The 15,361-nt window shown below is 50.0% G+C and overlaps 3 protein-coding genes across 3 annotated transcripts; 1 reads left to right on the top strand and 2 right to left on the bottom strand.

Annotated features, from left to right (window-relative positions):
* Nucleotides 1-656: 656 nt before the first annotated feature.
* On the bottom strand, nucleotides 657-1,911 carry LOC117141263 (putative phosphatidate phosphatase). The gene has a single exon (XM_033304632.1). The coding sequence runs from the start codon at nucleotides 1,820-1,822 to the stop codon at nucleotides 797-799; it is 1,026 nt and encodes a 341-aa protein (XP_033160523.1). The 5' UTR covers nucleotides 1,823-1,911; the 3' UTR covers nucleotides 657-796.
* Nucleotides 1,912-6,590: 4,679 nt separating this feature from the next.
* Nucleotides 6,591-9,142, top strand: LOC117141384 (putative phosphatidate phosphatase). Its single transcript, XM_033304798.1, has one exon. The coding sequence runs from the start codon at nucleotides 7,380-7,382 to the stop codon at nucleotides 8,400-8,402; it is 1,023 nt and encodes a 340-aa protein (XP_033160689.1). The 5' UTR covers nucleotides 6,591-7,379; the 3' UTR covers nucleotides 8,403-9,142.
* A 2,805-nt stretch (nucleotides 9,143-11,947) lies between these two features.
* On the bottom strand, nucleotides 11,948-13,564 carry LOC117142062 (cilia- and flagella-associated protein 45). The gene has a single exon (XM_033305940.1). The coding sequence runs from the start codon at nucleotides 13,562-13,564 to the stop codon at nucleotides 11,948-11,950; it is 1,617 nt and encodes a 538-aa protein (XP_033161831.1).
* Between the last annotated feature and the right edge of the window lie 1,797 nt (nucleotides 13,565-15,361).

Here is a 15,361-nt window from a genome sequence, read left to right as displayed (position 1 = left end):
AAATCTTTGCGTGTTTTCAAGAATCCCCTAAAATTGGTGGGTGCTTTTTAGGTCCTTTGTTGATGTTTTACTATAACTCAAAACCGAACCAAATTAACAAGGATCTAATGCAAACTTTGACATTATTATTTAGGTTTTCCCTTAAACTAACTTGCAGGCAAAGCTTAAGACTTAGAAAAACAAATTATAAACTACTAAGTTTCTCAATTAAAGTCTTCATAGATTATAATGCTGCATGTACGTATTTAAATTAAATAAATCTAAATTTTCATAATGAGCAAATGTTAACTTCTTGGAGCGCCGCGTTATGACTTAGTATGACTTTCTAGACAAAAGCAAGAGTAGCGGTAAATTAAGCAACCTATTCGCCATTGAATTGTTCTAGTCCCCAGAATATATCTGTTGTAATATCTTCGGAATGTGAATATTAATCAAAGCCCCTCTGTTCTTTCTCCTTTTGCAGGTAAGCCTAAACTCCGGTTCTCCTCAATCTCAATCAATATGAAGACAGAAATACTCCAGGGTTCTGTTGCCACAACTTTCGAAAGTATGCGAGGTTAGCCATCATCCGTCAATCGATAAACACTTTCTATTCCTACAGTCCATTAGCCAATTTTCGATGCGCCATTCCACCGACTTAAATGATCTGCTGGATGTTCGTATCGTACTTGAATATATTTATTTCGCTAGAATACAGACAACAAAACAGGAATTCCGTGCAAGTCTTAGTTTGTGAGTGTGTTTACGTTTGTGGGCATTTCTAAGATAGGTTTCGCTAATGGATCCGCCACTGAGCTCACGGCACGTAGCCGTAGTTGTGATAGGGCTGTGCGTACTGCGCCTGCGCCTGGGCGGGATGTGCCGCCAGGTAGGGCAGCGTTCCAAAGGTATAGGCCGGCAGGGCGGGCGGCTGACCCGCTCCCGACGTGGATCCTCCCGCCTGCGACTTGGTGGAGCTCTTCGGCGAGACCTGCGGCTTGCGCAGCGTATTGGCCGAGTAGCCAGCCTTCGGCCAGCGCTTGCCGGCAAACAAGTCGGCCACATAGGCACTCGTCAGCCAGGCGAACACCACGCCCAATGCCGCCCCCGCCAGGACGTCGCTCCAGTGGTGGTAATAGTCTATGATCCGTGTCAGCGAGATGTACCAACCGAACATGACGAAGAGGAACTGCAGCAGATGCTTCAGCAGCTTGGAGACGCGCGTACTGAGCGCCGCCTGCAGGTAGATGGCCAGGTAGAGCATAGCATACATGGCCATGCTGGCGTGGCCACTGGGGAAGGACTGGTAGAGCTGTTTGAACTGGTAGTCGGTCATGTTAGCGTTGCTGCACGTAAAACTGTCTATGTAGCGTCCCAGGTTCTGGGCGTCCTGGCAGTTGCTTCCGTCCGGCAGCATGGGCTGGCACACGGTGAAGAAGTGCGGTCGCAGGCGTCCGAGGCACAGCTTCGTCAGCATCGTGGTGAACGTGACCATGGCCAGGCCGTACAGGTAAAAGATGACCTGGCGGTAAAGGACCCCCAGGCGGTGGGCGATCCGGCAGCTATCCCGCTTGCCGCCCGCCTCTCTAAGCGGCCCACCGGGCAGCTGCCTAAACAACTCCACCACTGCGATCACTGCGGTGGGCACTCCGAGGACGATGGCGATGATCACCTTGGAGCTGATGGTGTCGTCGCGGGCCGGATAGCTGAGGGTCTCGTCGCCACAGAAGAAGCCGCGCCGGAAGGGACGCCCCATCTTGTGGAGCAGCACACTGGCCACGCTGAGGGCCACCCAGATCAGCAGGTCGCAGAGCCCGCGGGCCAGCTTTGAGTACTTGGACATGACTGGGATTCTCGTATCGCCCGAACAGCAGATCGACTATCGACTCGACTCGACCGGCTGGCAAACAGCGCTTAACTAACCGAGCGCGGCTGGTGAGTCGCCCAACCTGACCGTGATTTCTGGGGGCTCTCTCTCGCAGCCATTTGCGGTCCGTTGGCTGGTGCGTGAGTCTTTCCGAACAGCTGCTGTTATTGCTGTTATTGGTGTTTTTGTTGTTGGTGTTGCCTGGCAACGGCGGAGCTTCCCATCCGCCGACATGCCATAAACATTTGATGGTTGTTTGCTTTTTTTAATTGCAAGCGAGTCAATCTTCCATTGCGCCGACAGCACGGGAAACATTTGACTAATTGGCACACAAAGGGCAATCAAGTTCTAGGTGGGTTGCGAAAATTCTCGCGGTGCAATGCCACCAGAAATGGAAACTCCTTAAGCACTCATATTTCATAAGGTAAACGCCAGTCTGCACTCTCATATTTCATCTACGAGTATAATCGGCGCAAAAATAAACAGACTCGGGTGCAACACCCACTCCGCACTCCATTGTTTACCCAGATCGAGGAACTGGTTTCACTTATTGCTCATGAGCCAGGAGAAAATCTTGGCGAAAAGATAAGACTGCGCCAGAAGAGAGATGGTAAGCTGCAAACTGGTTTCTTCGGAATCAGTTCTCGCCTTTCGCCGCAGACCGAGCTCTTTTTGATGCGTGTGCATAATTTCCTAGTGGGCAGCAAGTGGAACCGACACAAGAAAGGCCGAGAAGCCCGCTGGACCCACGATGGGCACCACTCAAGTGTGGTAATTTTGGCCTGCCGCTGGTTAATTGCTCCAACGAGTATGAGTCGCCCCATCGATTGGCGCTGAGCTGGGCTCAGTTGGAGCGGGGAATTTTCACTTTTAGGCATTTCTCGCCCAGTGACTCACCGATCCGCGGCTTCGATCGCGCCGCATGAGAGGAAGGGGGCGGGCGCTTGGGGGCATGGTGGTTGCAGGTGATTCCGCACCTGTTCTGTGACGTCGCCCAGTCGGATGTGCATTCTTCAGGTGGCTTTGACGCTCCTCTGGTGTGACGTATGCCCAAAGCTTAAAGCTTCTGCTCGATCGGCGATTAGCGAGGGGAAACCGGCTTGCTTTGAGATTCTGTTCGGTGTTGATCTTTATGGGATTGCTAATGGAAACGACCAACAGACAGGGCTGGAGTGGGCCAAAAGCGGGTGGCGATGCGGCTCGTTAGCTTTTCAAATTAACACCGAGCTTCGAACATATCTAATTCGGCGTTTATAAAAAAGAATTTTTTAGTATTTGTGTGGTAATTTAGTCATTATTATAATGTGATTGGAACGCAAACAAACACTTAACTTTATGATTTCAGATTCTAATAATTCTTATTTATGGTTAACAAGTCAGAAGGAGGACCGATTACAACATTTTAATGCTTCTTATGTCCATTACTCGTAAAGTAAAAGAATCGTTATAGATAGAAGGAAGCGAAGATTCGACATATAAAGTGTATATATTCGTGTTCATGACCACATACTACTTCGTGTCCGTATAGAGGTATATAGACTACCGAAAAAAATTAAAGCTACATGGTTACGGTTAAGCATGCATCTACTATTGACGCAAATGCAGCGCATCTTTAATTCAGTGGACTGCCACGCCCAGTAAGCCGCCAGCACTTTTCAAAAGTGTCCATCGATAAGAAAAAATATTGAAATTTCTTTCTTGCTCTGACTCGATAAGTATCTGGTATCATGTATCTGATCAGGTATCTGATTCGAGATAATTTCTAAATTGTATTTTATACAAGAAAACAGTAAAACGACATAATATCTTTAAGAGTTTCTTATTCAACGAAAACACACTGGCTCAATGGAATCCATGCAATGACGTCCCTGGTATCAAATCATGAGTAATTACTGGTAGTTTGGTTATTATTGGTTAATCAGTGCGAGAATTCTGCAAAAGGGGTTTACGGACCTCATTCGCTTGGGTGCATAGCACGTGCAAGGAATTAAAATCAATTCAAGTCGGTCTCGGTTAAATTGCTCAATCCACGGAGAACTTAGCGTTGGGTTAGGTCCGCAACCTTGAGGGGATTGGCGGCAAGTTATGATTGCTCCCTCATAGAATCGATCTGGAAACGTCAGGTCTGGTTATTCACCCCCACTGATCGGTGGCAGTTCGAAGCCGTTCGTCACCTGTCTGATGAATCGCACTTCCTGGCCGAATCATTAGCTTCCTCGATGTGCCCACCTGACAGCCGTTGCATATCCAACGCTTTGCCTATCGACTCCCCATTGAGAAAATGAACTAGGGTCCGCAAACCCATTATATATCTCTGCTTTGGCGTCGGCGTAGTGTCAACAGCAATCTATTGTCGCAACGCAAACAGAATTCCCCCCAAGCTAATCGCGGAATGTCACTGCCAAGTGTTTCCCTCGGGAGGGGCATTGCGTTGGAATCTTTATCGGATCGGATGGGATCGGATCGGGTTGGACTGGCATGAGTTCCTCATTGCATACTGCGTCGCAGCTCGCCCGCCCATTTGCGTCCGATTCACTATCAGCTGGGCATCGCGATTTCACGCTCACACCTCGTCGAGCCAATTCTTACACTCCTCTTATCAGCGACGGTAACGGTGGCTTGGAGAACTGCAACCGACAGTGAAACAAAAACACTGATTTTGAAAAATATTGCCTCAGCAGTTCGCATTTTGTTGTTGGGCAGGAAGTGGTTCTTCTTTTCGCCAAGCCAGAAACCGATCCGTACATGTGCGGAGTCAGATTTTCGTGTTCACTATTTACTTGTTCCCAGAAATTCGCGTGGGTTGGGTAACCGACGATTACCCCCTGGATCTGCGTATTTAGCGAATTATGCCAATAATAAATTTTGATTTAGTGTCGCCGCAGTCGAAGGTGTCACTAAATGAGAATCCGCTGCCATATAAAACCAGAAACCTTATGATCAGCCCGTCAGCTTCTCGGGGAAGACGTGTAATAGCAATAATGATACCCATGAGGTACCCGTTTTTGGCGCGTGCTGCGGTCGTTCATTGATACGACTTGGCAGTCCGATGATTGGGAAAAGGGGCGGATCTGGTAGTGGATTTCTGCACAGATCAGCTTACAGTAAGCCCCACCGGGTGGTTACAGTTCTGTGTTACGTAACGATGTCAACCTAACATACATTAACTAACCACATTTCAGGGCCATCGCTCAGACCTTCGGTTGCGCTAACCTGAAAATATTCGTTTTAGAATTATTTTTTTAAACAACTTAAAATCATCATTTCTGCCATTTGCATTTCATATATAAGTACAAACTGTAAATAAAATACGAAATAAGCTCTTCTTTGAATGCCTCCGTCCCATTCAATCAGTTTGTGTGAATTTAGCCAGAAACAGTCGGTTCGTATGTTTTCATATCCGTGGTCAGAGTCGCCATTGTCCGGCGAAGTCTTGGAGTAATTTCCTCTCAGTGGGACTCTGAAATTAGCATAAATTAACAGCAAATAGTTGCAAGCACAGCAATTTCGATGTAAATTGAGCAGTTGCAAATTGCCATAAAGAAGTCCGATTCGTAGTGCAAATACAAAGTGGCCATAAACTGCCTGCAGTTTATGCACTGCGGCTCCAGCCTCAGTTGCAGCTCCAGCACTCGGAGTCTGGGTCTGCCAGTGTTGGCCCTCGTCTCCATTACTGCGACGAAGTCCATTCCGCCCAGGTCCGCTTACTCAGTGGGGTCCGAGCAACGACCTACATCAGTACAAATGCTTTAAAGACACGCAGCGGAGCAGCAAGCCGTTTTAAGTCTCGTCGGAATGACCTACTCCTCTGACCACCGCACGCAGCCGAAGGAACTCCTCCACGCCGCCACTGCACTCCACTCCACTACACTTCCATCTGCCATCTGCCATCCTCCATCAGCATCCATCTGCCTCGGCGTCCGCATTTCCAGCGACTCGAATGCAACTCTTTCATTATGCGCAAACGGCAAGTCGCAGGCAAACAAGCCTAAGCAAACTGAGCAGAGCAAACCTTGAAACAATTCAATAGTTTCCTCATTAGCAACATTCGTGCCAAAGCCAACAGGCGACAAGAGTAGTAAGTCTGAGCAGGCATACACTGGTCCTAACCAGATTCAAATTCAGATGCTTGTATGCGACCCGCTTAAAGCATTAAATACTTCTAATAGGAAAATCAGTAACGTTAAATTTTAAAAAATGGCTATAATGATTACCATTTTAACCTACAATAAATTAAGTACATGACAGTACATTGCTATCATATCCAAGGTTGGTCCTTTCTATTTAATATAATATGGTATATAGCTTTAAGGCATCTCTTTCTGAATTTGCTGATCTACATTTTTTTTCGATCCTATAAGAACTAAGTTCCAAGTCAATCCAAAACAATCCAAAACCGATAGAGTATTGAAACTATTGAAAACACTTTTTTTTTTTAATTAAGAAGTAACGAAACACTACGTCACATAAAATATCGAATTGATTTATTATTATTTATAAAATGCTAATAATAAAGAAATTAAATAATCAAATAGGTATCGATCTAAATTCCCAGGAAATTTTATTCTTCAATACGCTCATCTGGGCTGCTCGGGTTTTTCTATGACATCAAATCTTACTACATTTTTCACAGTGTACGAGCTAGCTGAGAGCAGCGCGGTCGTGATAAGGAGCAGTACAAGTACCATTGAAATCCAATATCAATGCGAATCGCACACAGCGCTGGAAACCTTCGGCGCGGTGGGCCGTCTCTCAGAAGCAACTTTGTTTGGGCTTGTGTTTGCGTTCTCCGTTCCGAAGACCGTAGGCCGTAGCCCGCAGATCGTAGACCGCAAACGGAAGACCGTAGAGCGTGGAGCGTGGTGCGCAGACACTCCAGCGGGCCAGAGGCGAACGGCTGTTTCGAAGACGCGGGGCAGTCGCTACCGGCAGCTCGGCAGCGATCGTCGCCTTCTCAGTCGCCTTCTCGGTCGCAGTCGCAGTCGCAGTTGCAGTCGCAGTCGCAGTTGTAGTCACTAGCAGCGAGCTAGGTACATTCGCCGACGATCCCAAACAAAGCGTCAGAGCGGCCCAGAGCCCCAAAGACATCGAAACGGAGTGCGGACAAAGCCGTTAGTTCGTGGTTTGCTGGGCCCGCGCTGCCATTGGTTCGGTTCACGGTCTGCGAAAGGCGGTGCAGAGCGACGTCCAGCTGGCTGACTGACGGCTGTTAGCCGTAATTCGCTAATTTCCCGCGAAGAAAATCGCCTTTGAACCCGGTCGGTCGGAGAAGTCGTGCGCGCGTTTTTCGAAAGCGAAAATCGCAATATACAACGCTCGGGCCGGCGTGTAAGTGCGCAATTTGTGTGACAACCGAAAAATAAGTGAAACGAATAAACGAATGGCCACAGATACTGGGCGTGAAAAGCAGAAACAAATGTACTGTCACAAAAACCAGTGCCAAGTGTCAATGGATTGGCTTGAACCCACGCGATAAGAACGCGGCTGAAATACATAACACATACATTCAAGTAGCCGAATAGCCACCGAAGTCATGCACACCTTCAAAAGGGGCTTCTTTTGCTCCGATCTGAGCATCCGGTATCCCTACAAGGACTGCACGATCACGGTGCCGATGCTGCTGCTCATGATGCTGCTGCTCCCGATGCTCTTCGTGGCCGTGGTGGAGATCATGCGGATCTGCAAGCGCTTCCGCACCAGGCTCTACTTCCGCAATCTGTGGCGCGCAGAGGCCACCTTCAGCTTCGGCTTCATAGCCACCTACCTGACCACCGAGCTGGCGAAGCACGCCGTCGGGCGGCTGAGGCCGCACTTCTTCCACGGTTGCCAGCCGCGCCTCGACGATGGCAGCTCCTGCTCGGACCCCCAGAACGCTGAGCTGTACGTGGAGCAGTTCCACTGCTCTAACCACAACCTCTCCACGCGGCAGATCCGCGAGCTGCACGTCAGCTTCCCGAGTGCCCACAGCAGCCTGAGCTTCTACTCGATGGTCCTGCTGGCCCTCTACGTACACGGAGTGTGGAGGAGCCGAGGGGGAGTGCGAGTCCTGCGGCACGTCCTGCAGTTCCTGCTCCTTATGGCTGCCCTCTGCGTTTCCCTGAGCCGCGTGGCCGACTACTGGCACCACTGGTCCGACGTCCTGGCCGGCGCCCTCCTTGGAGTGACCTATGCCGCCATCACAGCCGCCTACGTGGGTGACCTCTTGCGGCGACGGACCCGCTCCACCGGCAGAATCCCGCCCTCCTTGAACTACAGTCACCACCTGCACCACCAGCTAATGGCGGACAACAATAACTCGACGGCCTCTGCCAAGGTGCACTTCCTGGCGGCAGCTGCTTCCGCTTCAATGACCACAACGACGCCGCTCGACGACATCCAGGACTCGGATGTGGAGGATTCCAGGGACTCCAGAAACTCCAGAAACTCCAGAGGCTCGGAGGACTCGCACGACTCCCAGGACTCGCACGCAGAGGACGAGGACGACAACGAGGAGGTCTACAAGCCGCAAATGTCGCGGCCCGCCACTCCGCCCACCGATCTGACCCACGTCGTCTGAGACACTAAGCTGGAAATATGGCGTAGAGGAATAATCAGGCTTATCGCCTGCCGGCTGCTATTTCGACTATTTTTCCATTTAGAAATCGAAGCAAATAGAAATATGTGATAAGCGCGCGGCGCACTCTTTACCTGATATGCCAATGTCCACCCCCACACTCCTCCGGCGATTTTCGAAATCCAAAGCGATCAATCGGTTGTGCAACTCCGCTGCCGATCCGGGAAATCGGTTCGGCCTTCGACGGCTTATTGCTCGATGGCGAGATCACGAGAATTTCGGCTATGCGCGAGTATCTCGCCAAAAGTATCTGCCGCTGATATTGCAAGGCCGGATCGAGCCGCAGTATCTCGGCGGAGCTACTGACTCTGCGCTAGCCACTTGTTTGTTTGTAAACAATCCCGCAGTCACGTCGCAGTCGCCGCTGCCGCTTTTGAAGTGGCCAGCCCGCCAACGTGGAGCTCCAGCTCCCAATCAGCTGCGACAATCTCTGGACAGCGACGCCGACTGCTGCGCCTTGCGGCTGATAGTGCATAAAAATAATAAATAATAATAAATGCCGCGCTTATGGCTGCACAGACGCGAAACACTCGCAGAGGGGGATTTATGAACAAATCAATTAAGTCGAGTTTAATTTTATTATTTGTTTTATGTTAATTATGTTTGGCTACCGACAGATTTTAAGGCTTACTCTAAGTGTTTGCTCTACAGGCTGAATAAATGTTTATTGCCCAAGTGATTTACGAGGTGGAATTTTTTAAGTTTGGCTCCTCGACACTTCGATTCGGTTGTGCTTCCAGCGCACCACATTTCCAGGAAACCCCTTTGCTCAAGAAGGCTAGATTGTCCATAAACAAAGGCTTGATAAGGCCTTCCGACTATCAGATAAAAAGATAAATAAATATGTAATTGTGGTCATAATACCACTAGAACAACACATTCCACATCGAACAAAACGAAAATAAACATTCCTGGCCCGTTTAATTGTACCTGTCGTTGTAGCGTGTCGCGTATCTAATCGGACCCATGTATTTCATAATCGCACAGTCGTTCTCCCACATACCTGGAAGAATAGTCACAAAGTCTTAGATTCGCAGAGCTCAACGAATGGAATGGTCTTTGGACGGGGTCGCGGCAAGTGGGCGCCACCTTTGGCAGGTGCACGCTCCTCCTTATCGGTCGGATTAGAGGGTTAGGTTAAGGGGCGAAAGAGGTTCTCCAGATGGAGCAGATAGCATCGGCAGGCCATCAATCAATACCCCCAAGCGAAACTCCTTGATTGCGGTGTTCAATTTAAGACCGTTTTCCCCATTGATTTCCATTGATTTGCCATGTCCAATTAAACCGAATTTTGTCTATTTATAATTCGCTATTTTTGCGCTCAGTCTGCTGCTCGATGCGCAGTTTCCTGCCTGGAACCGGTGACCTCCACAAATCCATTTTGCAGCGACACCTCCGCAGCGGTCCAATCAAGCGGCTTCCTCATTTATATTGATTTTCCATTTTCAATTTCGCCTTCCCGCCCAAACGGCGTATGGATATGCAAACGGACGCACGATTGATGCCTTGAATTTGAGGCGCAATTGAGACCCATTACCCAGTCACCTAGATATGGAGGAGGCTCTTTCTGCAGATGTAGATACGGACACAGATACCGAAACCACTTTGCTCATCTGTCTTGCGCCGCTTTGAAGGGGCAACTTTGAGTTTATGAGAGGGGCGGGCATGAGAAGGGAAAGTGCTTCTGCGGCTGTGGCGGAAAAACCAAGCCGCAACTACAAAGGAAAAGCCATACGAATAAAACGCAAAACTAAAGCCGAGCAATTTATTTTTAAGCACACATACCGGAGGTAGCTCATCCCTACTCTCCGCTACCGAACTATTGAGTGCCCAAGGAAGCCAAACCGAACTGGAGCGAACTAAGGAATGGAATCACTCGGCTAATACAAAACAATTGTGTGCAATCTTGCAGATAAATTTTGATGGGAGTGAAAGGGCGGAGGAGCGATGCAGTGCACACTAAGGCAGCTGCGTCGTACTTTTTTCCAATTACAATATCGATATTTTGGCTTTTACCTTTTTGCCCAGCACGATATTTATAAATGCCAAAGATGCCGCGACAGGCACCGTGGGATGGGGCTTATAAGGCTTCAGAAGATACATATCTTAAGTGAATTTAAGAGGAATAAGCTCGGATCGAGGCAAATTAGTGAGCAAAAACCATTTGTCTTGAACCCAGAGTTAAAGCTTATGGACATGAACTGAAATCCTCTGAACTCTTTAAAAAACCTATTCCCTATTAAGGAATACAGTTCCCCTTTTAAGCTTAATAAGTCTTTTTTAAAATATACATACAAAAACAACAAGACCTGTATGATTTTTACCCCAGTGTAGGCAACATGGAGGGTTTCCTCCGGACTTCCAGTTCTCGAACCACGGTTCGTGCAGACTCCCTCGCACATCGGAGCATAGTTTGTCTCCGCTTCTCTATTGACATTTCCTCAAACTTTTCTCATCAATTCACGTCAGGGTGTGTGTGTGTGTGTGTGTGTGTAAGCGTGTGTGTTGGTACTTGTAAATACGACAACGTTTATTGTCATTGGAATTATTACTGCCATATGCGATGCGAGTGGCAGGCAGGCAGTCCCAGGCCCAGGCCCAGGTTCAGGCTCAAGCCCATAGCCCCTCTGCGGGTCCCCGACATGTCGTAGGTAGGAATCACAATGGTTGTCAGGGGAAACCTGTTCCTTGGCTTTTCCTCGCCTGCAGCCTGCTGGGTGGCAGTAGGTGGGTGGGTGGGCGCTGGGGGCTTATCTTGGGTATTTTTTTGGCGTATGCGAAAATTTAACGAATCATGAAATACGATAATTGAACCATGCACAAGAGTTCGTCGTTGCCGTTGTCGCTAGCGGTGGCATCTCCACTCAAGCTGGAGCTCCAGCTCCGTCTTCATCTTCATCTTCGTCGTCGTCTTTCCATTGTTTGCTTGTGTACGCTCAGCGTATGTGTGTGGCATAATAAAATTTTATTGTAGCCAAAAGTTGGCTACCACTTTTTCCATGGCACCCAGGCAGTAGTTTTCCCCACCCCATTCCCGCTCACCCGTAATTGTTTGTGCCCACCCGCGGGAAAAGGGGGTTGCTGGGGGGAGGTGGCCTAAACGCCCACATAGTTGGAAATTAGCGTGATGTGTGGGCGGACTCTTCTACCGCACGCGCAACAATGTCGCTTCGTCATCATGGCGGTTCTTTGATTTCGATTCGCCAGTTACTTTTGGCTGGCAATTTAACGGCATACTTTTGGGCTGGGAATCGCCTTCGAACTTCGAACCTCTTAGATCTGTCTAGTAGATGAGCTACCTGCCCAGCCATGAAACGAGTTCCTCACTCGCATATCTATGACACCACGCTCCTACTTTCAAGTGCACTTTATTTTGAAGCCTTACAGTACTGGAACTAATAGCATACTTTGTGGCCCCACATAGACCCAACTACCGGCATTCCAAGAGCGCCCGACACTAGGCAACAACCTGTGAGATTAGGCTATCCTCAGCGGATCCGGTTGCGAGAGCTTTGGATGTTCTTCAGCTGCTTTTCCACCTCCCGCAAATACTTCTCCGGTAGGCAATTGTCGCGCATAGCCGCGATCTTGGCGCTGATCACCTGCTGGATGTTGACGTCCCGCTGCTTCTCCTGGTCAAGCCACTTCTGCACCCTTCCGGCTTCCAGCTCGGCCAGACGACGACGCTCCGCCTGTTTGTCTGTCATCTGTTGGCGCAAGTCCTGGCGGTACGCCTGCCGCTGAGCGTCCCGGTGGCGATCCATGACCTTCTGCTTCTCCTCCTCCTCACGCATGCGATCCATGACCTTGGCGAACTCCTCCCCGGCGTGGGCGATTTCCAGAGCCAGGCGGTGCTTCATCTCCTGGGCCTGCTGCGCCCGTGCCTCAAGCAGGTCCCGCTCTGCCTCCCGCCGCGCTATGGCTGCTTCCTTCTCCCGCTGCCGATACTCGCGCTCCACGCGGTCGCGCTCCTTTAGATACTTCAGCTCGTCGTTTGTCTGGCGCGTCTCCATTGCTTCGGCAGCTACCGTGAAGATGCGCTGCTGGCGGCGCTCGAATTCCTTTTTGGCCAGACGTTTCATTTCCTTTAGCTGGCGCTCCTTCTCCTGCTTATCGCGCATGTAGGCGGTTACCCGCAGGTCAGCCAATCGCTCCTGTTCGCTAAGCATCGTCTTAAAGACGTTGGACATGTCCCGGATGCGCTGGAGCTCCTCCCGGAACCTTTGCTTGCGCAGTTGGGCAAAGGCCCGTTGCTGCTCCTCCTGGCTGCGCAGGAGCTCTGTGGCGCGACGAATATCCTTGGCCTCGTCAGCCACCCGCTTGGCTTCCAAGTAGCGCACGTTCTCGCGCTCTGAGAGCTGCTGCCGGATCTCCTGGGCATAGCGGTTCCGCTTCTCCACCTCCAGTCGCTCGCGCTCATCCTCTTCAGTCAGCGCTTTCTGGGCCCGTTCGTTGACCATACGTGCCAGTCGCTCATCGTCCTCGCGCAGCGCCTTGGATAGGAGGTGCTTCTCATGGATCTGCGCTTCCCGCACAGCCTTGCATTTTGCGTCGAGAATCATGCGGTTGATCTGCTTCACCTCCTGTTCCTGTTCTTGACGGGCAAGAAAGGCGCGGCTGAGCACCGACTGCTTTTCCTCGAGGATCTCGCTGAGCAGGGTGGTTCTGCTTTCGGACGCGCCCACTCCCTTGGCTTCATCGATGGCCTTGAAACGTTGTCGCGTCTCCTCAACCATCTGCAGCTGTTTGCGGTGCTCCTCCTCTTGCTGGTCAATCCTCTGCAGCTTCTCGCTCACGGTTTCTAGTTTTCCCTGATCCTTGAGACGGCGAAGCTCCCCGGCACGGAGCACCACCTGTTTTGCGCCCTGATTGCGCTTTCGATCGCGTTCATTGCGCTTTAGTTGCTTCTGGTCATAAGCCGCCGACTGGTCGCAGAGTGGTCTCCTGAAGGACCCGAAAGATGTGGTGGTTGGGCGGAAGCCACCAGCAGGCGGGCGATAGGCTGCCGTTTGGGCTCGTGCCCTGGCTCTCAGCTCATTGCACTTTTGTTGCACCTGAGATTCTGCACTGACGAATCGCACATTGGAGGCGGAAAAGCAGGGCATCCTTTTTAAAGTAAGCTAGTTAACAAGGCGTTAAAAACCGTGCCTGGAGAGTATATCCTGGATCAGGACTTAAGCTTCAGTGAGTGATACCAAGGGGGAAAATGAATTCGATTCGCGTTGCTGGGACAACTTGTTTGGGTAGCAAGCGGTGGTAACCTTGGTGGCCACCAAGTAGCCATGCAACCCCTATAACGTGCGAAACTATCTATAAAACACTCTGTTGACTCTGTAGGTGGAGTTCAGTGCCAAGATAGCTGGGTATAGGCATCCGACCGCTCAGAATTGAAATACGCTTTCCGGAAGCTTTTCTCTTGATTTGTTCTGACGGCCACAGCGCACCCAACCACTCTTATCTTCCCTGCCCACTGGGCGAGCATTTAAACAGTCCCCATCCTCGTCCTCGTCCTAGGTCCCGGACATCAAAAATGCAACCAAGCATAAATTTCGGGGCTCTGCGGCAGCCCCCGATGATTTATGCGCCTTGTCCGAGGACAAACATGCTTAGTCCCACCCAAATCGGTCCCTTCCTGAACAGTCCAGTACAACCCAGTCCATCCCGCTCCAATGATGTGTGCGAATGTGCAAAAGAAGTCAGCAATTATGCGGCATAGAAAAGCAATAAGCCAACAAAATTCACACATTTTGGTCGGAGCCCAGAACTGGACATTTGAGATACCGGGGGAACTCTCCGGCCCGCACCCAACTGTCCAAATCTCCGTGGCGGCAGCATCCAGCTATTCATCCATCCATCCTGACCGCCCACTGGCCAGTTGGAAAGTCTAAGCTGGCAAAAGTTTACGGCCACACATACAAATTAACTTGACCAAAGCAACAGACAGAGCCGGGAACCACGCCCACATTGTCAAACACACACACACGGACATTAGGAGTAAGGGGCGTGGAAAGAGGATGGCTGAGGGAACGTGGAGGACTAGGGCTAGTTTCTGGGAGCATTGAAATTCGAGACCGAAACGAGTTCCACCCATTTCAGCTGACTTTAATAAAAAGTTTTCTTTTTTCCCTGTTGCACACACAAAAACTTTCTCCTATATGGAATGCCTTCGCATTTCCCTTGGTCTCCGCCTCCATCTGGGCCTTCTAGTTGGATGCATTGAGGCGTTAAAGTCAACTTAAGCTGGCTGGGGCCGGATTGCCTCTCGGGGGAAAATGCGTTGCCAACCAGTCCGCAAATGTAAATTGACATTTTCGAGTGCACGATTGAGCAAATGAACGTTTTTTTCCCCCACCCCGACTCCAGTGTCCTGGGTAATGGCAGTCAAGTCGTTGGATTAGCACCGTGAGCCTCCCAAGAAGACGGATCGGGGAGCCCGAGATGTGGCCATGGAGAGGTCATGCATGGGCTGCTTGATTATATGCAAAAGCATTATTAGCCGGACCACGAAGCGAGTGGAGAAAGGACAGCTGGAGGACATCATTAGCATTCCTAAGTCCGAGCTCAGGCTATAATTTATGCGCTTAAGTTGTGTTCCGGTTAAGTTTAGTCCGCCCTTCCAGCACGCCTCCTTCGTTAATTAAACCCGATGTAAGTCGGGTTGTGGCCAGGGATTAGGTATTAGATTATGTATTAGAGAGCCGTAGCCTCTCTCTCTCTTTCTCTATTTCGTTCTCTATTTCTCTCTAATATCCTTTTATCTCTGTCCTTGCAGGTGAGTCTCGGCATGCGGTCCCAGAAAGTAACTTATAAGTATTATGAAGGGTAAGCAGGCCTCGGTTCTTTGATCACACCCAAACTGCAGGAAAGACAAATGTTGCTTCTTGGGAAAATCTGGCAAAATC

The sequence above is a fragment of the Drosophila mauritiana genome, chromosome 3L (assembly GCF_004382145.1).
Source record: "Drosophila mauritiana strain mau12 chromosome 3L, ASM438214v1, whole genome shotgun sequence".
Lineage (NCBI taxonomy): Eukaryota > Metazoa > Arthropoda > Insecta > Diptera > Drosophilidae > Drosophila > Drosophila mauritiana.
Note: the sequence above shows the minus strand (reverse complement) of the source record. Positions and strands in the feature narration are given on the sequence as shown.